The following is a 23,556-nucleotide window of genomic DNA, read 5'->3' as shown; positions in this document are numbered from 1 at the left end:
GGGGGGAGAGCCGGCCAGGGCCGGAGCGCCCTGAGTCCTCTCTCTCCTGCCCTGAACCCTGGGGGCCCAAAGATTCTAGAGTGATTTGAACTTGGCCCTCCCTGTCCTTTTGAAGGTGTCGTTGTCAAGTTAGGAGGAGGGATAAAACGAACCCGACGTCGGGTTTGTTAGCTCCACGTCCAGCTTGGGAACGTGTGGACACTGAGTAGGCGGGTCTCCGCTGGTGCTCCTGCCCGAGCCCCACAGACGGTGTGGGTGGGCCCAGCTGGCCTGCATCGCTCCCCGCCTGTACCAGCAAAGGCCGGGGCTGCCAACCCCCCGGGCCAGGAGCCTGGTGCCCTGCCCGGGAGGCCCCTCTGGGACTGCAGTCACTTTCCTGCTAAAAGCAGGCCCAGAAAGCAGTGGTTTCAGTCTCGCCGAGGCCGTGGCCTTGACCCGGAGAGGTGCGTGATGCTTGTCAGCAATGGCCAGGAGGGGCCGATCCGCCAGAGCAGGAGGAGCAGGAAGGCTGATTCTGACCTCCACAGCCCGCCTGCAGGCTGCCGGCGTCTGCTCCTCCGCAGGCTTCCCCGAGCTGGAAATGGCCTCCTCGGCCCACGTTTGTGCGTCCCACGGCCCGTGCCCCAGGCTGCTCCCCCAGCCCACCAGGGTCCCAGCCATGGGGTTCGTTGTGTCGGAGTGAGTCCTTACTACGGGTGGACGCCAGGAACCCGCAGCTCTGCCTGCAGAACTGTCCCCCTGGGGCAGATGGTGTTTTCTTTGGACGCGACTACAGTGGTTTCCCGGTGCGGCCGTGTGTTCCCCCATCAACAGGATGGGCCTCTTTCGGACCTGGTTGGATCAGGGGAGGCCCTGTGGCTGCTTTGACCCCCCAGATTATGGCAGAGGGTCCCGAAACCTTCCACTGGCCTGACGACTCCCTCACCGCCCCTCAGACGTCAGCAGCACGTACGCTGTGTGACCACACCGAGACCACAGTGCCATGTGGGGCCACGCAGGCCTCCGGGATGGGGCAGGAAGGAGCGAGGGCCCTGTGGACATCACACGGGTCAGAGCAGATGGACGGCCCTGCCGAGCCTTCTCTCAACCCCTGACCTTAGCTCAGAACCAGGAGCCAAATCCAATGGCTGTTTGAGCCACTGTGTTTCTGGGGCATTTGCCATGCCCTGTGATAACCAGCACCCCCTGCTCCCCGTACTCCCCTTGTAAGCCCTCTCCACAGTGGGTGGGGGCCACCTTGCTCCTCCCCCGAGGCCACCCCAACAAGGTCCAAGCTGAATGGCCCAGACAATGGAACTTTCTGGTCTCCCAGGCCTGGTGGCCAGAAGCCCGAGACCAAGGTGTTGGCAGGGCTGGTTCTTTCTGCGGCTGTGAGGGAGAGTCTGTTCCGTCCTCTCCTGACTTCTGCTAGGAGACAGATGGTCCACAGAGACCCACACACGAAGACTGTTCACTCGGTGCTGCGCTGCTAAGATACGAAACAGGGCCTGTAACTGAGGGCCAGTGGGGTCCGGGAAGGATCTCTCTGGGGGCAGACCTTGAGTTGGGAGCCCAATGATGGGCCAGGTGCAATCACATGCCGATCTGGAGCAGTGTTCCAGGCGCAGCAGCACGTGCAAAGGCCCTGAGGTGGCGGCGAGCATGGTGTCTTTGAGGAACAGAAGGAGGCCCTGTGGGCTGCGGGGATGATGGGGGTGGGCAGGAGCCAGGCTCCAGAGGGTCCTGGGGCGGCTGCTACAGTGTGTGGGTTTTTATTCTAAGTGAACTAGAGAACCACTGGTGGTTTTTCAGCAGGGGAGTTATGCAACATGACTTGTGCCGCTCTGTGGAGAATGAGAATAGCAGCCAGGAGGCCAGGTAGGTGGAGCTGGTGGGGCTGGCAGAGTGGATGGAGGGGACGCGGAAAGGGGGGCGTGGAGGTGTCACTGGGCCTTTCTTGAGCTGCGGTGGAGGCGGGAGTGAAAGGCAGGGTCCGCTGGGCCCCCGCGTGGGCTGCTGGGGAGACGGCTGGCTGTGTGGGCTGGGGCAGAGCGAGCATGGGACTTGGAAGAGACTTGGGGTCGGGGCCAGGCCTGGGAGGTGAGGGGCTGTGGCAGCTCGCAGCCCGGGGGAGGGGTTCTCCATGGGCATGGCCACCCTGTCACCCTCCGAGCCCGTGGGAGGGAGCTACAGGCCAGGTCCCACCACCCAGAGGAGGAGCCTGTGCTGCGATTGGGGGGCGGCAGGCAAAGCAGGACTGTCAGAGGCTACAGAGCTGCCCCAGGCGTGGGCTGTGAGCCGAGTGAAGACAGTGTCCCTGAACTGCCCTGGGCCCCTGCTGTCGGGCCCCCAGCCATCGGGCTTCCCGGCCCTCCGCAGCTGCTGCAGGACTGGGGTGCGTGGGGGGGGGCGCTTGCCCCATGCCCAGCCCTCACGGGCCCGTGCCCAGCCCTCACGGGCCAACAGCAGAAGCCCTGCACTACCGTTCAGGAGAAGAGAGTACCAGAACTAGCACATATGGTCCATGAAGTCACCCCGGGACCTCCGGGCCCTGCTGAGCTCCCCAGGGCAGTTGTCGCATTGCTGGCGCCCACCCTGTGTAAAGCACCTGGGCCCAGGGGCTCCATGTCCCCAACACCTGGTGTCCAGCTGGGGTGTCTCACATGGTAGTTGAAGAGCACAAGGGCCTCCTTGTCCCGGGCTGTGGGGTGTAGGGTGTGGGATTTACCCACGGCAGGGCCCCCCAGCTTTCAGGAGTAAGGGGGGCCACAGCCACTTTTGCCCTATTTACAGTGGGCATCTCAGAGCTCGCAGGGGCCCTTAGGTGGGCACCTGGAACCCTGTGAAGGAGTGTCTTCAGGGGCAGCCTGCTGGCCATCAGACACTCAGGCAGGCAGGTTCCATGGGATGATGGCTGGGCCGACCCCTGGCCAGGCAGGTGCAGGCTCTGCCCCTCCCCCATCTGCCTTTGCAGTGGGTCTGCCTCCTTGTGCCGGGGCGTGAGAACATAGTCTGTGCTCGGCAGGGGACGGCTCCCAGGCACGCTGGGTGGACCCCAGGCCCAGGGCATGCATGGGGGCGGGGCCTGCTGCTGGGGCTCAACCAGAGCCCACTGAGGGTCTCCCGCTGGCACCCGGACCAGAGATGACCCAGGGAGACTGGGAGCTATCGGCAGCCCCCAAGGGTGGGATGGGGTACCCTGTGACTGCCCGAGGAGACCAACAGGAGCTTGGAGCCCTAATAAAATCTCCTGGTTGTCAGGTTAAGAGCCCCCCACCCCAAGTCCCAGCTCCCCAAGGAACAGACTGTGTCTGCAAACAGCCGCCTGCCTCCTAAGCCTCGTTAGGGAAGGCTAAGTGGCCCTGGGCAGATGGCAGCCCCCAGGAAGGCTGGTTTGTGTCACCTCCTAGACAGCCCATTCTGGGCCTCCTCCATAGTGTGGGGGGTTCCGGGCCGCACCTCTGCCCACACAACTGCCGGGCAGACCTGCCTTGTCCTCGCTGCCACTATGCAGTCAACCTCTGGGGGCCCAGTCAGGGGCCCGTAACCCAAGAAACTTCCTGAAAAAAACAGGCCCTGCCCAGTGCTGAGCAGGAGCGTGATGACGGACGTGAGCACAGCAATCTGTCTGGACACCTCCCTGCCCGCTGAGTGCCCCCTGGGGCCTTGGGGAGCCATGTGGGAAGGGCCAGGGGGAGCAACGGGGCTGGGTCTCCCCCGACCCTGCCTCCTGTGGCCCAGGACCACAGAGAGTGGCAGACGGGATAACCTAGGGCCTCCCCTTGGGCTGGGGGGCCAGGAGTGAAGTTCAATGTCACCATTCCCTGTCCCAACACAGTTGGAGGCAGATGGCTCTGGGCCCATTTTGGGAAACATAGGATTAAGGGGAGCATAGCTAAGGGGTCATGGGTGCCTCTGCCCTGTTTCCCTCTCACTGACCGGCCACAGCCTGGCCAGTGGCCCCAAAGTGGACGAGGACCTGGACTGAGCCCCTCCCCCACCCTAATGGTGCCACACAGGTGCCGCCAGAGCCATCGCCGGGCAGTTCTCAGGACTCTCAGCCCCAAGGAGCACAGGCCACCCGGGCCACCTTGGCCCGATACTCAGAGCTGCCTGCCAGCCCCTTGAAGCCCGTGCTCTGTGTCCTCCAGGGCCCAGGACTCGTCTAGCTCAGAAGGCCGGTCCCCCAGCCCCGGGCCAGCCGGGGAAGCAGGGTGCACGTGGGCCGGCTGACACGCGCTCACCGCCCCTTTGTGCCTGTCTCTCCTCAGCCAAACTACGGCCCCGTCCCAGCTGTCCCTGCAGCAGGCGGAGGCCACCCCATCACCCCTGCTCCGCTGGCCCCTGAAAGCCAAAGCAGGTGGCCCTGCCGGCCCTTTCTGGGACCCCAGGCAGTGACCATGCCATGCAAGGTGGAGCTCCTGTGGTTCACCTCGTGGGATCGTCAGGGGTGCTGTGTGCACTTAGTGCTATGGCCTATTTTACAGATGGGGTAACAGAGGCTTGGAAGGATGTCCAGCCAGGGTTTAGTCTCTGAGCCAAAACGGAAGGCTGGTTTTATGAGAGCAGGAGGGAAGGTAGTTGTACCTGCGGCTTGTGTCCCGTACCAGGGGGGAGACTGGCTCGTGGGGTCCTGCGGGACACAGGGAGGGAGCACGCCTGGTGCAGGGAGAAGCTGGGCTGAGGTGCCGTCCCAAGAAGTTTCTGCTGATCCCATGAGAGCTCTGGAGAAGAGGTGGTGGCTCCTTGGGGTGAAGGGTCTGGGTCTCAGTACCTCATGTCAGCCAGGCACGGGACGTGGGCCACCTGGAGAGGGGCTGGAAGAACGCCCCAAAGTCGAGGCTGCCTCCGGTGGGGGCTGTGTGCAGGGAGCACTGCCAGCCCCTGGGGGACGAAGGCCGCACCCCAGAGCAGCGCCTGTGGGGGTGACAGCAGCCGCCACAGACTGCCCGAGCTCCTGGGGGCATCAGTGCTGTCTCTCTTGCGGGTGCTGTAGGCGTCTGGGGTTGAGGCCGTCTGTGAGTCTATGGTGGCGAGTGCTGGTGAGCAGGTGGCTGAGACCAGCCAGTCAGAAAGGGCTCTGGGGGTCGCTGGTGACCGCCTCATCTCACAGCAGACCCTGAGGCCCAGAGAGCCGGGGAAGCCTTGGCTGTGCCGCCCGCAGGGTTGCTGCCCACATGGGCCCCCGAGCCAGATGAACTGGAGCGTTCCAGAGTGGCTCTCTCTGCAGGTCTCCGCTCAAGGGTTCATACTTGGCGTGATGAAGTCAGTTCAGTGCAGCAAATATTTGTTGAATGCCTATTAAGTGCCAAGAAATGGGGTTGGGAGGTGCAAACAATGCGACTGTGTTCCACCCACGGTGATGGACCGACCAGCAGACGACCAGCACCCTGTGAGCCACTATGACATAGCGTAAGGGAAGGGGCTGACGCGGTCCAGCTCGGTGGCGAGCCAGCCGCAGGCACGCTCCGTCCTCCCTAGGACCGCCTTCAGTCTGTGTTCCAAGTGAGGATTCTGGATCGCCTAAAACCAGAGGCTTGCCACAGGGCCAAGGACAGAGAGATGTCAGAGGTAAGTCAGTGTGGTCTGTTTGATTCAGACAGCCCAGTAAACGCACGATCGAGGCCCCAGGGAAGCGTGGAGGAGTCTGGAAGGAATAGGAAAGGCTTGTGTTGGAGACCTTTGTGGGTTTAGGCCCTAAAGAGTTCATGAGGGTTCAGCAGGCACTGGGGGCGCCTTCCTGAAGGAAGAACAGAATAAATTAGTAAAGGAGAAAAACGAAATCGAGAAATACGGTGGAAAGTGGATGAGAGACGGAGGGAGAAAGGGATGGACGGACGGACGGATGGCGGATAGAGCGACGGACGGTAGGTAGACGGCTAGGCGGCGGGTGGCGGACGGGTGGTGGACGGGTAGACGGGTGGGGGCTGGGAGGGCGGCGGATGGAAAAGTGAGTAGGCGGGTGATGAGGGGGGGTGTGTGGGTACCTGGTTGGGTGGGGGCTGGGGGGTGGGTCGGGACAGACAGACGACGTGTAGTCTAGTGTTGGTTGAGTCTGTGGAGATGGAGGATGAAGTATCCAGACTGTGGACCCGGGAGCCCCAAAGCTAGGCAGGTTAGAGAAGCTGTGAGGGTCACGTTAGCTGAGGGTGCCACAAAGCCATGGTCAGCAGCTTTGGAAAGCAAAGAAGCAGAAGCCCAGGCCTGTGCCGGGGGCTCCACACTGTTGTTGGAAGCAGGTGGGCAGTGCGCGGAGACCGAGAAATGAGCAAGAGCCAGTGGAGGCCCTGAGGCCCGGAGCAAGGGTGCTTCCGGGTGACCCGGCTTCTGGAAGGGCCGGGCTTGTCTGAGAGCCACACTGTGGTCAGGGCCAGGGGCTGTGGTCTTGACCCCGGAGCATCTATGGCCTCTGGACCCCTACAAAGATGTGTTCTGTTTAGTTGGGCTCCTGGTCATTCACAGCTGAGAAACGCCATGGTTTTCAGACTGACATCTGACAGAATCGGGCCAGACTTCTCAAATGCAAGGCCAGGTCACAGAGTGGGTGGGCAGCCTGTAACCTTTCGCGGGGCGGACAGGCTGGACTCATTTCCAGTGGTGTATCGGTCAGGTCTGTGTTCCTCAGGCCCCTGCAGCCCTGCAGGCCTGGGCCAGGCCTGCTCTTGACAAGGCCGCCCCCCTCCCCACCCAGTCTGGCTCCCTGCAAGCCTCCAAGCGGGCAGGGCCCCAGCCGGGCCGCCCGGCGGAGGGGCTCTAGGCTCTTGTGCTGGCGGTACACTCACTTCCTCTGTGTCCACGGGGCAATCTGTCCAGTCTGTGTTCCCGGCCGCTGCTGCAGGGCACAGGTGAACTCACACGGAAGCAAGGCGTGCGAGCTCGGCGGCTGAATCTCGGCTCGGGCAGGTGACCTAACCTCTGTGCACCTCATCCGTAAAACGGCGGCAGCAAGACGGACGGTGCCGTGGGTGGGTTGTCCCATGAAGCCTCAGAGGGCCCTTGTGAGGCTTCATGGGGTAATCCGTCCACGGCAATGAGAACAGTGCCAAGTGCACCGGGAGCCTCGGAAGAGTGGGTGTTCATATCCTGTTGTGGTGGCGGAGGCAGCGGCTGCAGGGAGCCGGGGAGCGGGGAGGCGGACAGCGGCTCCGGAAGGAACCGGCCCCTTCCCTCTCACACACGCCCTCATTCACAGGCGTTTGCTGGCCAAGAGAGGAGCACGCCTCGGGCCCTGTCTCTGGGGCTCCCAGTGTGTGGGGACACAGCAGGGACTGGCAGTGACAGCCGGGTGGCCAGGCTGCAGTGGGCAGGGCTTTCCGGGGAGGGACCCAGCCCTGGGAGCCACGGCGCGCTCACACGGGCCTGCACGCACACAGCATCCTGAAGCCCCATAGCCCTTCTCTTTATCTAGAGGGTGGGCAGGGCCAGAGCCAGAGAGAATCTTGAGTGGGCGCCGCCACGCCCAGCACAGAGCCCAAGCAGGGCTCGATCTCACAACCCCGAGACCGTGTCCTGAGCCGAAACGACCGCCGGATGCTCACCCAGCTGAGCCACCGGCGCCCAGCTCTGGGGCCCTCTGTTGTCCAGCTTCCTCCGGCAGGCCCCCCACCCCGTCCTACAGACAGGGAGACCGAGGCGGGGTGACGGCCGCCCCGCAGGGCTCGTGGGCCCCGCCCCAGGGCAGCCCTGGCGCGCACCAGCCCTGCTCAGGTGTGTTGTCTGTGGTCGCAGGACCAGTCTCCGCCAGGCCAGTCTTGACATCTCTGCACAGCGCTCACCCGGGGAGCGCTGGTCCTGCTGGTCATGGTCTTGCTGGAGGGGCAGAGCGCTCTTGCGTTGTTGGCCTGAGGACAGGTGGGAGGAGCAGGTGCTTGTGTGACGTACGGCAGCCACTGACGCTTAGAAGGGCACCTTCCAGGGCATGCCACCTGCTTGTGCTGGGGCTGGCCACCCTGTGGACAGCTGTGGTCCCAGTGACCCCCCAGGACACATCCCTCAGGCCCTTGGGGTGATCCTGGGGCCCCTAGATCCTGGGGCCCCTAGATGAGGCGGGTCCGTGCACCGCGTGACAAGGAGCTGGTTTGGCCTAGGTGTAGAACAGGTGGTTTTCCTGGAGGAGGTGCTGCATGAGCTGAGTTTTGAAGAGACCAGCAGGAGTCGGCAAGGAGCAGGGTTTGAGGGGCATCGCGCATGGCTGCGGAGGCTGCGGCGGGCCGGGTGGGGTCACAGGGCACCGGGGGAGGGCGACACAGACCTGGAGAGGCAGGCGGCCTTCAGCTCGGTCTGGAATACTCTGGAATCATCGCTTCTCTCTTGAAACCCTTCTTTTTCTGCTTTGCCGTCTCCCCCACTGCACGTCGAGTCCAGAGTCCTGTCTCCTCAGCGCGGCCCGGGGCAGGCCCCACGTACACAGGCCATGCTGGGCCCTGGGGAATGGTGGGGGCGCCCAGCCCCAGGCTCCAGGAGCTGCATCCCCCAGGCCAGTGCAGAGTGCCAGGTGCAGGGACCCTGGCACTGGACCGGGTGGGCAGCTTCCCTGGGGAGGGAGGCCGAGCTGGAAGGTGAGCCAGGCGGGCTCCCAGGCAGAGAGCCCGTGTCGACCGTTTGCTGCACCGCCTGACCTCGTTGTGCCCGGTCACCAGAGAGGAGGGCCTGCAGGTTGCTGGCGTGTGACCCAGCCTGCCGGAGAGCAGGTCCTGGGCTTGGCGCTGCGTCAGGGAGGTAGTGTGGGGGCTCCCTGGGTCGGGGGGACCTGCTTTATGTAGAAAGGCTTGCAACGAGATGAAAACTGAGCGATCGAAAAGGTGCAGACGTTGCCGGCGGACAGAGGAGTCCGTTTAAATTCTCCGCTGTGCTCAGAAAGAGGGCTCTGCCCAACGCCACCGGCCAGCAGGCAGATTGCCCATTTTCCTGTCCCGCTTTCCTCCCAGTATATCTCCCGTGGGCTGACGCGCGGGTCTTAGTCGAGGCGTCGGAAGGGGGAGGCTTTACCAGGGGTTGTCCCTGGTGAGCCACGGTGGTCCCTGTCCCAGTGGGCAGGAGCAGGGACCCAGGGCCCGTCAGCTCCAAGCCGCGCTCCCACGTTTCCTTCCGAGTGCTGGGAGCTTGGTCCCGGGGCCGCTCGAGGCCTGTACTGGTCACCTCTCGGCGTGGTGAGAAACAGCCGGATTTCAGGGACCGAACACCAGTCTTCCTATGTTTGGGTTTTGTGCTGTTTTTGGTGGGGGGGGCCTTTCTGGAACTCATGGGGGATCCAGTTCTGCCCATTCTAGGGCCCCGCCTTTCCCGTGGCCTCCCCCGGCTCCGCCCCCACCCTCCGTCTCGATGGGAGGAAGGGGACGGTAGGAGGCACGGGTTTGTGCGCCGAGTTCGGGGGCATTGTTCCCCTCCTGTGCCCCAGCCCGACCCCGTCCCTGTTCACACTCGCCCCCGGGCTGCTGTGGTCTGGCGGTGGGCCCGGCCGGAAGAGAACAGGCTGGCGACCCCCTGGAAGGCTCCCTTGGTGAAGGGGACGTGTGAGCAGGGCCTTGTGACGCAGGGCGGGGGTTGTGTGCCCGGGAGAGGGCCCCAGGAGCCCAGCACAGAAGGCAGGGGGACACAGACAGCTGCGAACGCCCCCGTCGGCACGGAGCCCTCAGGGAAGGGGCCTGTGCCCGCTTTGGTGGCGGGGAGACCTGGGTTCAAATCTCTGGGACTGAAGGGGCCGTGGCAGTACGTTCGGATCTGCTGGCCCCTCATCCCAGCCCCCCTGCCTGGCGGGCTCCCAGCTCAGCCCTGCTGGGCGCATCCCCTCTACTCGGCATGCCAAACCTCTGGCTCGGTGCAGGGCATTGTGCCCGCCTTCCGATGAGAGAGCAGACGCTCTGGGGTCTGAAGGGCTCAGCCCAGCCCTCCACTCGGCGTCTGAGCTCAGCCAAGAAGCCCAGCCCCCAAGCTGTGGAGGGTGTCAGTGGGACCCCAGACCCAAGCGTCTCTGCCCATGTTCACCACGGTGCACAGACAGGCACGAGCCACGCCAGGATGCAGCCCAGGGCAGTCTTCGGGGGTGTGGGCGCCCTCTGTGCCCCTCCTGTGCTAGCGACGCCCTGTGCCGGGCTGGCAGTGGTGCTCGGGGCCAGAGTCTCTCCACGAGTGCTCCAAGCCGCGCCGGCCTCCCTGCGATTCCAGCTCGCCTCAGTTTTGATTTAATTCCCTTTAATCTTCAATGAAAAGTTGTAAAAGTAAGTTACTTACCCAGGAGAGCCGCACGGCTCCTCGGGAGCTGCCCTCCACCTGCGGGGGATTGCGCGTGTGGCCTCGGACGGGCTCCCTCCCTGGGTGCGGGGAGGGGGGATTCCGCTTTATGAACTAATTAGCTACCTCAGTAAGTGCTTAAACACGCGCCATTCGGTGGATTGAGAGCAGAGCCCCGGCCTCACGCGGCGCACACCCTGGACGGTCGCCGACCCGGCAGATAGAGCCGCGTTCTGACCCTGCGACCCGCGGACGCCTGGTGGCTGCGCTGGGCTCCCCAGAAACCGCACGGTGGTCCTGGGGCACACAGAGCCAGACCTCATCCTGCCAGTCATTGTCACCTCTGCCTGTCTCTGAGCCTGCTTCCCCGAGGGCGTGGCCTTGTGAGCAGGGGAGGGGGGTGGGGGTGGGCTCACGGAGGGGGCGCAGGGGCTGGGCCTGCGAGGTCTTGCCCAGAGCCGTGACCCTACCTCCTGAGCATGCTCAGGCTTCTGGTCTCTTCTCCAAATTCACCCAATATGCAGAAAAGTAGCCAAATTAAAACTAAAATGTCCAGACTAAGGGAAACTGCATTTGGTGTAATCGGTCAAGACCTGCAAAAGAGGGTGTGTGTGAGAGTGTGTGTGTGTGAGAGTGTGTGAGAGAGAGAGTGTGTGTGTGCGCGCGCACGTGCGTGGAGGCCGCAAGGCGGCTTGCGGAGGGCCGGAGTAGGGCTCTGGTTTGCTGCCCCATCGGCGCTGGGCTTCCCGTCAGCCAGAGAGAAAAGATCGGTTACCGGCTCTCATTGGTAAAGAAGGAAACACGTCGGTTACGGTCATGTTGGCGTTCGAGAAGGTTCTCCACTTTTTACCGGATGCTTGGACATTGCAGGGGCTCCTACCGGATCTGCCTGTGACTTCTCCCAAGGGACGGGCTGCCAGCTGGTGCCGTCACCAGGGAGGCCGGGTGCCGGGTGCCGGGTCCCCTCGCTGTACAACTCTCCTCACGTCCCTGGCTTTGCTTGTTTTCCCGCTTGAATTTCTTTTGCTTCAAAAGTGACAGAGCTGCTCTAGTAATCCCCAGCCTCACCTGAATCCAATGGGACTCTCCAGTTTAGGCCCGCCCCACATTTATGTTGGCCAGAAAAATGCATGTGTCCCGTGAGGTTTGACGTTTACAGGTGCTTTCCCTGAAGGTGGCTGGGCAGAGCCCAGAGCCTCTCACACGAGGCTCAGTGGGGCTGTTCCTGGGTCTTCGCTGGATGAATTTCTCCTGCGTGGTTCTCACATCTTTAGGACGCTTTATCCAAAATCAGACACTTGCTCCGGAAGTCTGTTTGGCTGCCGGTTTCTTACATTCGCCAAAGGGAGGAGGGTTGGGCTGGGGCGGAGGCAGGGCAGTGTCCGCAAGCCAAGTCTGGGCTCAGCTGGCCTTGGGAATCTTGACCTAAGGGAGAAGCGCACAGCTTGTCTGATAAGCCAGAGGCGCAAAAACCCCGCCCTCTTTGCCGCTGAAGGCGATTTGCACGTGACCTTGGGGCAGGCTGGTATTTTAGGTGTTCCTTCACCTTCGGTGGAGCGCGCTGTGCCGCTGTGCGGACCGGCTCCAGCAGGGGGTCCTGCCCCAGCTTCTGACCCTGCTCTCTCTGCTGCCCCCGCTGAGCGCGGCTGTGGGCACACACGCGTCCACACTGGATGCTGAGCCCATCCCGGGCCCAGAAAAGCAGACGCTCAGGGTACAGCCAGGCCGGGAAGTTCTCCTGGGAGAAGTCTCCTGGAGGTTAGAACCTCCCGGGCTGTTCACAGCTGGTTAGCAGCATCTCCTGATTGCCGGGGGCTCGCACCCGCCCCTGACCCCTCGCCTACCCTCTGCACAGAGCAGGCTGGGCAGACACCTGTTGGCCTGCTGGCCCCACAGGCGCAGCCGGACAGGCCCAGCCGGACCGTCTGACCTCCTCGTCCTCAGGAGCGGCTCCTCTCGGGCCACCCCCACACCGGCCCCGTAAACCCTGCCTCGGCCCTGCCTCCCACCCGCAGCCATGCTCTCGCCCTTGGTTGTCCCAGAGTCTGGCCCCGCGATCACGGGTGGCCTCAGACTTGCCAGGCCCCTCGTCTCTGCTATGCGTGGGAGAAGAGGATCCCACACTAAGCCCCAGCCATCTGGTCCTGAGCTCCAGACGCAGCGGAAGCTAAGGGCTTGGGATTCCAGAAGGTTCTCACAGCTATGGATCCAGGCATCCTCCTCCGGGAAGCCCCTGCTGGGGACACGGGAGCAGCCCATGCTTACCTCACTGGCCCACAGCAAGCTCTCTGGGGTGAGGCTCCCACGGAGCCGGGTAGCAGGGGCAGGCCCTGGGCCTGGGCCCTGGCAGCTCCATCGGCTCCCCACATCTCCGTGTCCCTACGCCACAGCCCCACCTGTCGTGTGTGGCCTCCAGGAGGGACATGAGGCTGCCCGTCGGCTTGGCCGATGAGTGAGACACCGGCAGGAGGGTTCAGCACAAGACCCCTACCCCCGCCCAGGGCGTATCCCTGTCCCCAGTCCTCATGGCTGGCTCCCACCCGAGCCCCCACCCAACAGTGGCTGCCCTTGGCCAAAACGCAGGCAGCTCGGGCGGCTTCTGCCTCCTCGGCCTCTCCAGGGCGGCCCCCAGGGCCCTTCCTCCTCTCTGTTCTATTTTTAGCAGGTGCTTCTGCCAGAGCCCAGGGACGTGCTGTAGCATAAACAGGGCAGCGGCTTCAGGAGGAATTCTGAGCCAGACAAAATTAAGTCCGTGACTCTGGCTGGTATTAAAAGTGAAGGAGAAGCAGGCCTGGGGCGGAGGGAGAAGGCGGACCGGCCCGATTTAATGCTCTGAGGGAAGAGACTAATCTGCTCCCGGGAGAATTCTCACGACGTGAGATTCTTCGCATAAATGACATCTTCCACGGGAAGCCTGGCCTGCAGGTCGTGGACCCAGAGCCGGGCAGTGGCAGGTTGGTCCTAACGTCCTCCCTGCGTGGGGCGCGTCAGCCTTGGCCCGGTCCCTCCGAGACGCAGGTTGAAGACAAGTGACCTGGGGCCAGAAGGGGGGCCGGGCACAGCCAGTGAACGGGGGTGGAGTTCAAGTGCAGCCCAGAGCACACCCACGCTCTCGTTCAGCCGCTTGGTCATCTAGCGGGTACCAAACGGAGCAAGTGCCTACCGGGCCTGGTGTTGGGGACCCAGGCAAGTGCCAGTTCTCCTGGAGCATCCAGGGATGAAGGAACACAGCTGGTAGCTAAGCAGTTGGGTAAACAAGAGATACGATGTCAAAAACCGGGAGAAAACAGAGGGTGTGGAAGAGTAACGGGGTAGGTGGGATCTTCCCTGGGTGGTCAGAAATGGCCTCTCAGAGGAGAGGGCCAAGGTGGCAAGAATAGCAGGAGCAAAGGCCCTGGGGCAGGTATGCACTGGGCAGGCGCAGGCTAGAGGGACAGGAGGGAGGTCACGTGGTTAGAGCAAGAAGTGGGGGGAAACAGCAGCCTGTGTGATCGGGGGAGCCCGACTGGGGCTGTGCAGGGCCCTGGAAGCCAGGCTCAGTGGCCAAAATCTGATCGAACCTCCCTTTTGTTCTGAGTGAAAGAGAAGCCGTAGCCCGGTGAGCAGCAAGCAAGGAAGTAACCCAGTTGAGTGGCATGTTTACACCATCCCTGTGACTGCTGGATGGCAAGGGCAGGTCAGGAAGCGTGGACGTAGGGAGGTCTGCTAGGAAGCTGGCCCCTGCTCAGCTGGAGGCGGGAATGCTGACTGCTGACCCCGGGGCGCCCATGGACTGGGCGTGGGCGCCAAGCAGGAGTGACTTCGGTGTGACCTTCAGGTGTGGGGCGGGGCCTCTGAGACGCGGTCGCCTCCTCCCTTTCAACCGGCTACTCCAGGACACCCTCCCCTCATCACAGCTGCCGAGTCCCTTTTGTCAAGGGAAGGGACATGTCCCACAGGTTCCAGGGGTGAGGACACAGACATCCTTTAGGGGGCATGAGTCTGTCTACCTCACCGTCTTCTGTGGCAGTAAAGCAGACTCAGGGTTCTGGAAGGTTCCAGGGGAAAGGTTTGACCCTCCAGAGTCTGAGCTCTGTGTGTCCTGCTCTCCACTCCTGAGCAGCCCCCAGGAGGAGGTCCCCTGCGCACAGCTCCCTGGCAGCTGTGGGACCTCATCCACCACCACTCTTGGGGTCCCGGTCTTGCTGTGGGCACGTGGACAAGGCACCCACCTTCCCCATATAGAGGGCAGGAGGCCGCCTCGGACGGGGCTCCAACCGGGAAGCAGTTAAGGGGAGGCTGTCCTCCGTCAGGCACAGCAGGAATGACTCCCAAACAGCTCGCCTCTGAGAAGAGTTTAATTCTTCATTCCCAGCTCCTGCTGCTCCCCGCCCCTCCCCAGGGCCCTCTGCCCAGGATGGGACACGGCTGGTCCGGTCCAGAACCAGAGAAGGGAATTGGTTCCAGCAGGGGGTGCCGAGCCCCCCCACCTCGAGCACAGCTAGCCTCTCCAGCAGCCCCGGCACCCGGAGGCACGTCTTCCCCCGATTTCTGAGCCAGCACCCTGCGGGTCCCAGGAGAGACCCCCGCGGCATTCTCCTCGCTTCAGGGAGCCCGCCGTGGTTCGCGCAGGGAGCAGCAGACCCGCGCTCCACTTGGCTGGGAGAGGAGTGATGTGGGGCGTTCTGGGCCCTTGGACCTGATCTGAGATGTTGGCCTGCAGAAAGGGAGGAAGCGGCTGCTTTCTGGGCACAGAAATGCTCCCGTGTGGTGGGCGGTCGTTCTGGGCGCCGGGTCCTGGGGCGGCATGCCCTGCTGTCCCGTTTGCCTGGGACCCAGGGCTTCCTGGATGCAGGACTTCCAGCACTCGTGCCAGGCTGACCTGGGACAGTTGTCACCCTGTGCGTGAAGACACGGCAGGTGGCAGGTGGGGTTGGTTCTGCCACTCTAGAGAGCTGCCCCTCTTCTTCCCCTGGGGGGCAAGCCGTCACAGCTCCAAGGAAGAGCCAGCGGTCTGGGGGCCCGAGGGGAGTGCTCCCCTCAGACCAGGGCAGGGAAGGCCTGGTTGCGTCCCATGCCCTCTCTCTGGTCCTCTAGCCCTACCCCAGGCCTCTGAGGTAGGATCATGGGACCCCCCTGCTTAGCTGGGGGCGTGTCCACCACCCCTTCCGCCCTGGCCTGGCCTCAAGGCCACAGATCCCTCAGATCCCTGCTCCTTCAAGAGAGAGCCCAGGGAAGATGACCGCCCGTCGCTGCGCACACAGCACTGTCTCCCTCCCCCTTGCCCGGGAGCTGGGGGCCAGGGAAGGGTTAACCAACAGGTGGGCTGGGAGCCACTCCGCTGCGAGCCAGAGGCCAGTCCTCAGCTGCCCGAGCAAGCAAGTAATGTGCAGTTCTCTGTAAGGAGAAAAATGAGCGGAGACGTAATGAGCCAGCCACCCTTCGCTGATCTGCACATAATCGTATCTTTCCCGTAATGGAACCAGCAGCCGAGGCGCCCTGACACCTGCTCCCTTCATTCTCCCGTCTGACTCAAGAGGCTTAGACGGTGCCTGGTCGTGTTCACTGTTCAGCAGACGTGACCGAGGCCCACTGTGCCCGCCAGCCCGTGCCTGCGCTTCGTGGAGGGCCCCCGTCCGGGCCAGGAGGGAAGCACCCCGTTGCGCCCCTATGGCCGCAGCCTGCTTGTAGCGCGGGACGGAGATGCATTTCCGGGGTCCTGTGACCTCGGCTGCAGGCACTGGCAGGGGGTGAGAGTCGGCAGAGGACTCTGGAGTGGATGGCTGTTACCCTGTGGTGGCCCAGCGTCCACACAGCCCGTGGGCGGGGGTAGGAGCCCGGGGGAGGTGATGCGGGGCCGCCGGGGAGTATTCCCTCCTGGGAAGGTGGAGATGCGGCGAGGGGCAGGCGGCCCTGGAAGCAGACCCTCTCAGAAACGCTCTTACTCTGTGCCAGGGGTTCCGTTCGTGCCTCCGTGTCCGCGGGACGCAAGGGAGGAATGTAGACGGAGCTCGGCGTAAAAACCCGCACGCTGGGGTCATTTAAATACGGAAACAGTGCACACGACCTCCCGGGGCTCAGGTGGTAAATTGCCGTTTGTTCCTCTAACGGGATCCTCTGCCGCCTTTGCAAACATTCTCGCTAAAATGTGCGCGTGTGGACCGTGCTTCTGTTCTCGTGGTCCCAGAGCGCCAGCCGCCAGGCCACGGCGGTGAACGCACGGGGTGGGGGTGTGGGGGACGCGAAGGGAGAGGCGTCGCCAAGATGCCAAACGTTGGCGGGGGGAAGGGCTGGCCAGCGGGGGGCACTTAGAAAATTAGCTTTATCTCAATGAACTTTCCAAACTTTCTATATAACGTGTTATAAAAGCTTGTGATTTTAAAGAAACAAAATCTGGTGGGGAGAGACTTGATCTCAGGCCTTCCTGGAAGAATGGACTTGGGGGCACACGTGCCGGGTGGTTCTGGACCCGCAGCCCCTCCCCACCCCCCGCCCAGCGGCATCCAGAGCCGTCCCCAGGTGCCTCCTCGGGCCTCTGCCCGCCCGCAGTTCCCGGTGTGCCCCACCCCATCTACACGCATGCACGCTCCTGCTCCCACACACGTGTACCCTACACATGCTCTCAATCACACACACGTGTTCTCACACATGCACACCACACACTCCCACTTACACACATGCTCACCCACACTCCCTGTCTCACGCAGTCACACACACACACACATCTCCCGTGTACGCACTCTCACCCCATCTCTCTTGTGCGTGCGCGCGCGCACACACACACACACATACACTCTGACTCCCGTCCCTGGCCTGGCTGCGCAAGGTCAGCTGGAGAGAGCAAGCCCCCGTCCCGCCCTGAGAGAGCACGTCCCTGCATGACCCCCCAAGGCAGGCCACCCCCCACTTTCCTCCAATCCTGTGCCTCCAGGACCCCAGTGAGGAATCAGCCTCCTCCCACGGGCTCCAGGGCGCCCCCAGTGGCCGGGTGGGAGGGTCTTCCCTGCCGTCTCCTGATGGAAGCGTCTGCCAGGCAGGAGGAGGTGTCCCCTGGTCCGCCTGTGGACACAACACCTAGAGGGCAGCCGAGGCAGGCTGGCGGGGCTCACGTCAGCCCCTTGCAGCCTCACAGCTAGCAGCAGGTGACGCAAAGTCACAACGTGGCCGTGGGCCCCCCTCCCTGACCTCCACGGTCGGGTCCATGAGCTGGAGGCCTCCTGCCTGGCCATGTTGGTGGTAGAGCCGCCATGAGAAGGGGACTGCGGACTGTGACGGGCACTGGCACCCCCCCCCCCCGGTCTGCAGGCCAGGTGTTGGCTGGGCTTGGCCCCCTACAGAGGCTGGCGGGCCTGGCGGAGCGGGGGGGCTGCTGCTTCCTGCTCTTTCAGCTCTGGGCCTCCACTGTCTGCCCCTGACCTCATGTGGCCTCTCCTCCAAGTCAGCTTCCCCTCGTCTGCCTCTCCCAAGGGTGCATCTCATTCTCAAATCCTACCCAGGCCTCCAAGTGGGTCCCCCAGACCTCCCCTTCCACCATCCTGCAGAGACGTCCTGGGAGGTTGAGGGGAGTGGGGGTCCGGGCACAGCACCTTCCAGTCCACCGACCCCCACCCCCATCTCCTCCAGCCCTCCTCCCCCCATCCCCGCTCTGCTCCTCAAGTTCCAGACCTCTCCCCAGCTAGCGTCCTGTCACCTCTCTGGTGCCCCAGGGAGGGCCCAGCCTTCCCCAGGGACTCTGGGCGGGCCACTGTGCAAGTGTGTGTGGCAGAGGCCCAGCCAGGTCCCAGGCACGCCACGACAGCCCCTGCCACCTTCTTGCCTTCTGGTTCTGAGTCTCTTTCCTGGCTTTTCTCTCCGCCGTGGGCCGTGGCCACAGCCAGCCCTCTCGGACAGGAGCATGGGAGACCCCAGCTGACCCCAGGTCCCTCCAGCATGGCACAGACCCTCTGGGGAACAGCTCTGGTGTCTACACCTGTCTTCTCCAGCCTGCACAGCAGCACAGCAGGGACTGGGCCACGCGTCTGTGCCCAGCACCCAGCCTGCACAGACGGGGCGGCTGCCTTGGTGTGGGAAGGAGGAGGGAGTGAACGGGACAATGAACGGGAGACAGACAGACAGGGGTGCAAGGCCAGCGGGGCAGTGACCTTGACAGTTCCGTGTCCTGTCCCTTGCAGATGTGCTGGTGGACGGACAGCCCTGTGACTGTGAGGCCGCGGCCTGCCGAGTGGGCGACCCCGTGCGTCTGGAGGTGCGGCTGACCAACCGGAGCCCGCGCAGCGTGGGGCCCTTTGCGCTCACTGTGGCGCCCTTCCAGGACCACCAGAATGGGGCGCGCAACTACGACCTGCACGGCGCCGTCTCCTTCGTGGGCTCTGGCACCCTCCACCTGGACGCGGTGCGTGGCAGTCTGCAAGATCCGTGCAGCCCCTGTGGTCACTGTCTCTTTGTCCCCAGGCCCCCCTAGGTGGAGGGCTCAGCGGTGGGTGAGCCCAGGCTTGTCTGTGCTGACCCTCATTCACCCAAGTTGCCGCAGGACATCACAGGTCCTGGCTGGGACCCGGGATGGTGGGACCAGCCTAGAAGCTTGCTAAGGAGACACAGCGGCTGCAGGTGGCCAAGGATGGTGTCAGACCTGCTGCCAGCCCCGCCCCGGCGCCCTCAGTCCGTGCTCCTGGCCTGCCGTGGCGTGGCCCGCGGTGATGCCCGCACAGCACAGCCCTCAGCCAAGCCCGGATCACCCGCAGAAACGACATCTCATCCCAGCCACGCCCCGGCCTGCCTCAACCCCGACGTGGCCCGGGGAGGGACGTGCTGTGCTCCTTCCGATGCTGGGAGCGACGGCTCAGAGAGGGGCACAGCAGGGAAGCCCTGGGCGGGCCTCCCCTCCCCTGTTGCCCCTGTGTCCAGGCAGGCCCACGGGTCTCCTGGGGGCTTTGGGGCTGCTCTGCTCGGGGCTGACCTCTGTCCCTCCTCCCATAGGTGCAGCCCGCAGGCCAGTCGTCCTGCCTGGGAGCCCTCCTCTTCCTCTACACGGGCGACTTCTTCCTCCACATCCGTTTCCACCAGGACAGCGCGAGCAAGGAGCTGCCGCCCTCCTGGTTCTGCCTGCCCAGCGTGCACGTGCGCGCCCTGGAGGCACCAGCCTGAGCCCCAGGGCAGCCCCAGGGGCCCGGCCTGGCCCCCACCTTCCCACCATGCGGCCCCTGCCCTCGAACCCACCCTTCCTCCCCTTTCTCCTGTGAGCACCCCAGACGCGGCAGCCTCACCCCTCCCGGACTGGCCAGCAGGGCCCCCTACTGCCGCTTGATACTAACCGGACCCCAGCGGGCAGCACCCACCCAGCCCAGGCCTCCCCAGCCCCGCCCCCCACCCGGTCCCTGGACTGTCCCTGTGCCCCGGGGATCGCGGCCCAGCCAGGAGAGAGGAAAGGCAAGCATGAGGGAGGGCCACGGCCTGGTGGGGCCTGGGAGCCTCCCCTGAGCCCCCTCAGACCTTGGGCTCCCCCACGCACCGTCCCCCCCCCCCCCGCACAGGGCTGGCTCTGCTCCCGAGGGCGCCGAGGCGGCCCCAGCCGGAGGGGTGGTGCTGGTCGATGCCGGGCGGGTCCACCGTTTCCCCGGCAGGCAGACCTTGGGCCGCGCCAGCTGCTGTTTCTGGGCCAGGCTGGGGTTGCCGGGGGCTGCATGTGTCCGTGTGTCTGTGACAAGTTCTCCAATAAAGGGCCCGCCTTGCTTCTCTGCGGTCCGCCCACGTCCCTGCATCTGTTTGCCGGCGTGGCCCGGGGCCCGCCCACCCACCCCGTCAGCCCCGGCTCGGGCAGGGCTTCCCATGCATGCAGGACGGCACACAGAAGCCCCGGGACACCCACGGCTGGCACCTGCAGGGTCGGGCCTGTCCGTCCATCCCTTTGACCCCACAGCCCCCCACCCCGTGCCTGCGCTTTTCCGGCCTGGCTCCCCGGCTGCGATCGGAGCCCTGACTCGAGCCCCACTGTGGGCCTCAGCCCCTATGACGGCTCTGGCCATCTTGGGCTCCTGGTTTCTCTCATGAGGTCCACGAATCATCTGCTGCTCTTTTCCATCCCCACAAACATGGGGAGACCGTCCATCCCACTCAAACACTCGGGGAGACTTTGGGCATGACAGCTGCTCCCCCCACCCCGGGCCTCCTCCTCCCTGCTCTCTTCAGGGCCACCTGCCCGCTGGTCCCTGCAGCAGCGGCTGCCCTTCCAGTGGGCATCTGTCCCCACAGCATCAGTGTGTCTGGCACACATCACTCCTGGGTCAGGACCTGGGGCCTTCCCGTTTCCACAAGGTTGCCTGGGCAGCAGGGGTGGCAGTGACTTGCTCTCACGGTCTGTCATCAGGCTGTAGTGGGGCCTGGGTGATCTCCATGAGACCTGTGGGCTCCAGGCAGGGGAGAACTTTCCTGGCCCCACCTCGCAAGTGGCCGCAGGTGTCCACGGGGGGCAGCACCTCCCAGTGCCAGGCGTGGCTGGGACACTCAGCTCCTGCCGTGTGTTCCCCAACTGCTCTGGGCCCAGGGGCACCACCTCCCTCCTAGCAGGGAGGGAAGCAGGGTCTCCAAGTGCCTGGAGCACAGAGTAGGGGACAGTGGGGCGGGACCAGAATCCGGCAGCGTCCACCCCGCTGCTCCAGCCTGTGTCCCCCAGGGGACGTCAGGAGGGGCTGCCTGCTCCCACACGTCCCTCTTCTGAGGATGTGTGTCCAGGCCCCAGGGCCAAGCTGCCCCCTGGGGTTTTGCAGAGGCTCCGGCTGGGAGGGTGAGCAGGGTGGGAGTCTAGCCTCGCCTGGCAAGGCTGAGCCGCCCCAGGGAGGGGCACCATTTTTGGGTGGCACCGAGCTTCTGTGGGGGCTGTGGTGGCCCGGCGCCCCCGGCTCCCTCAGGCTGGGCTCACAGGCTGTGCTCCTCCCAGTGCCCCGCCCTGAGCAGCCTTCCCCGGCCCGCCCGGCCCGGCCCGGCCCGGCCCGGCCCCAGGCCAGGAGGAAGGAGGAGAGCATGGAGCGTCTTGGCAGAGGCCATCCTGGGAGGGTCTTGGTCTCAGTGCCCCCTAGCGAACCCGGAGATGTAATTCTGAGCCCAAGCAGCATATCTGGGAGGAGGGGGGACCCCTCAGGGGGGTGGGGGACCAGAGGTAAGGGAACGAGCAAGCAAGGGAGCATCACAGTGAGAGAACAGCTGCCTCGGCCCCCCGGTCCGGAGGTGGGAGCACGCGATCCCGCCTGCCAGCCAGACCCTAGGGTCCTGGGAGGGAGCAGATGCTGGCCTTGGTGGTCCCGGGGGCCATGGGGCGGTCTAGGGGGTTCTTGTCGGGGCAGATGGGTGTGGAGGCTTGCCCAAAGCCATTTCTGAGACAGGCTGAGTGTCCTGCAGTAAAAATAGACATTCGATCTGCGTCCACACTTCCCGACACGGAGCCCCTGCGTCGCTGGGATTTCCTGGGCGATAGCGGTGTCTTGTGTTCTAACGAGAGGTGGTGGCCAGGAAGACCCAGAATGACCAGATGCTTGGAACTCTCAGCCCTGCCCCCATCATCCAGGGGTGGTTGGGGAGAAAGGGGCCGACGGTTGAGTTAGTGGCTAGTTAGTCGTACCGCTGTGGTGGGCGTCTCTGCAAAATTCCTGAACCGCGGGGTTCAGAGAGCTGAACACACCCACGGCCTAGAGGGTGGTCTCCCCAGGTCCGGGAGACAGACCCTTCCAGAACTCCCCTGTGCACCTCTTCCCTGGGCCGTTCACCTGCATCCTTTGTAACAACCTTTGTAACCAGCTGGTGAGCGCAAGTAGCATTTTCCCGAGTTCGGCGAGCCGTCCTCACAGACCATCAAACCTGAGAACGGGACCCCCAGTTACAGCTGGTGGGCTAGAGGTACAGGTGTCCGCGACTTTCGAAGCGTGTCTTCCGCAGGGGCAGTTTTGTGGGACTGAGCCCTTCACCTAACTCCAGGTAGTTCTTCTCAGAACCGAGTTGACCTGCAGGACACCAGCCAGGATCCAGGTGGGGAACTGGCCGGGGTGGGGACCCCACACTTGGCATCTGCAGGTATTGTGAGCAGAGGACAGGTTCCCTCACTAAGCTAGGAAGGGAACAGGCCTCTGACCCGGGATCCGCTCTCTGGGCCACCGCCCGCAGCCTCCCCCGGTGCAATCAGGGTGGGCGCCGGGGGTGGTGTGTGGTGCCCTGGTGCTCTTTGTCAGCCGCCCGACGCTCGCGGCTCCGTAGGGGAAGCGAGCCCAGGGGGCCCACCGTGGCCGGGGCTGGGAGGGCTGGGACTCAGAGCAGGAGGGACAGCAGAGCCCTTTGCTCAGGCACAGAAGACTGCTACCAGGGCCGCGACACCCTCTGTCCGAGGCTCCTCCGGACAGGGCCAGGCCTGCCTCATCCCCCTTCCTGGACGCGCATCCACGGAGACCGGGTGGGCAAGCCCGCTGCTGGGGGGGCCGCGTCCGGGGACAAGTGCTGGCCCGGCCGCTTCCTCGGCTCATCGCCTGGGGCGTCTGGGTTCTCAGGAGCTGAGGCAGGTGCTTACTCAATGGCCAGTCGGCCCCTTGGCCACAGTCTGTGCCTTGTGTCCCCAGGCAGCAGGAGGTCCCGTCTGTGGTGTCCGTTCCGTGCATCTGTTCCAGGTGAGTCACCCTGACAGGTAGGGGCCACGTGAGGCTGTTCATCCTCAGCTCGTGTCCAGAGACGCTTCCAGAAGGACACGAAACAATGCCCCGGCTGCCACTGCTGACGCTGGGGGCCGCTTGCCCCGGGCCAGGCAAACAGGAGGTAAAGAAGGGCCTGGCCTCGGGCCCAGTCCGAGGAAGGAGCCCAGGAGCCTACCGGGCTTGACTGGGTTCCACTGGAGGCCGCGTTGCCAGCCGGGAGAGTGGCACCTGCCCCAGCCGGCCCGCTGTGAGGGCCGTGGGGCCTGTAGGTGGGCCCGTGGGCCGGCGCGTGGGCCCATCAGTGGGAGCCAAGCCGCGGAGCCCACGGTCGCGGTGGAGGCCCCTGGGGAAACTAAAGGGCTGGCTGGCTGGGTCTGTGGGGCAGGAGGATCAAGGAGGGCTTCCTAGAGGAGGTGGCCTGGAGGTGCGGGGCAGGAGGAAGGGATCCTAGCAGTGCGGAGGGCTGAGCACTGGGGCAGAGACCAGACCGCTCCTCTCAGCTACGGGGGACTCACGGGCCTGTGCTCTGCTGGGCCAGGACCCAGGAAAAGGTGATGGATGACCGTGGTGGGGGGGGCGTGGAGGAAGGGGTTGGGCTCTGCTTGGGGTCAGATGGGGGACATGACCCTGACCTTGCCTCGGTTCACCGGGGAGCAGATGCAGGAAGAGGGCGCAGAAGGAACAGCGCGTCCCGGGAGGC

At 64.3% G+C, this 23,556-nt stretch overlaps 1 protein-coding gene across 3 annotated transcripts in view; it reads left to right on the top strand.

Moving 5' to 3' along the window:
* The window catches only part of TRAPPC9 (trafficking protein particle complex subunit 9), a 487,526-nt gene extending 467,597 nt beyond the window's left edge, over positions 1–19,929 (top strand). For all 3 annotated transcript variants that reach the window (XM_045078162.1, XM_045078161.1, XM_045078160.1), the window contains 2 exons: positions 18,360–18,580; positions 19,165–19,929. In XM_045078162.1, coding sequence (XP_044934097.1) covers positions 18,360–18,580; positions 19,165–19,332 — 389 coding nt within the window. In that variant the 3' untranslated portion in view covers positions 19,333–19,929. The remainder of the gene's footprint in view (positions 1–18,359; positions 18,581–19,164) is intronic.
* Positions 19,930–23,556: the final 3,627 nt, after the last annotated feature.

Source organism: Mustela putorius, unplaced genomic scaffold, assembly GCF_011764305.1.
Source record: "Mustela putorius furo isolate JIRA1106 unplaced genomic scaffold, ASM1176430v1.1 tig00000228_pilon_pilon_pilon, whole genome shotgun sequence".
NCBI classification, from domain to species: domain Eukaryota; kingdom Metazoa; phylum Chordata; class Mammalia; order Carnivora; family Mustelidae; genus Mustela; species Mustela putorius.
The sequence above is the reverse complement of the archived record's forward strand: the minus strand, read 5'-3'. Positions and strand labels throughout refer to the sequence as shown.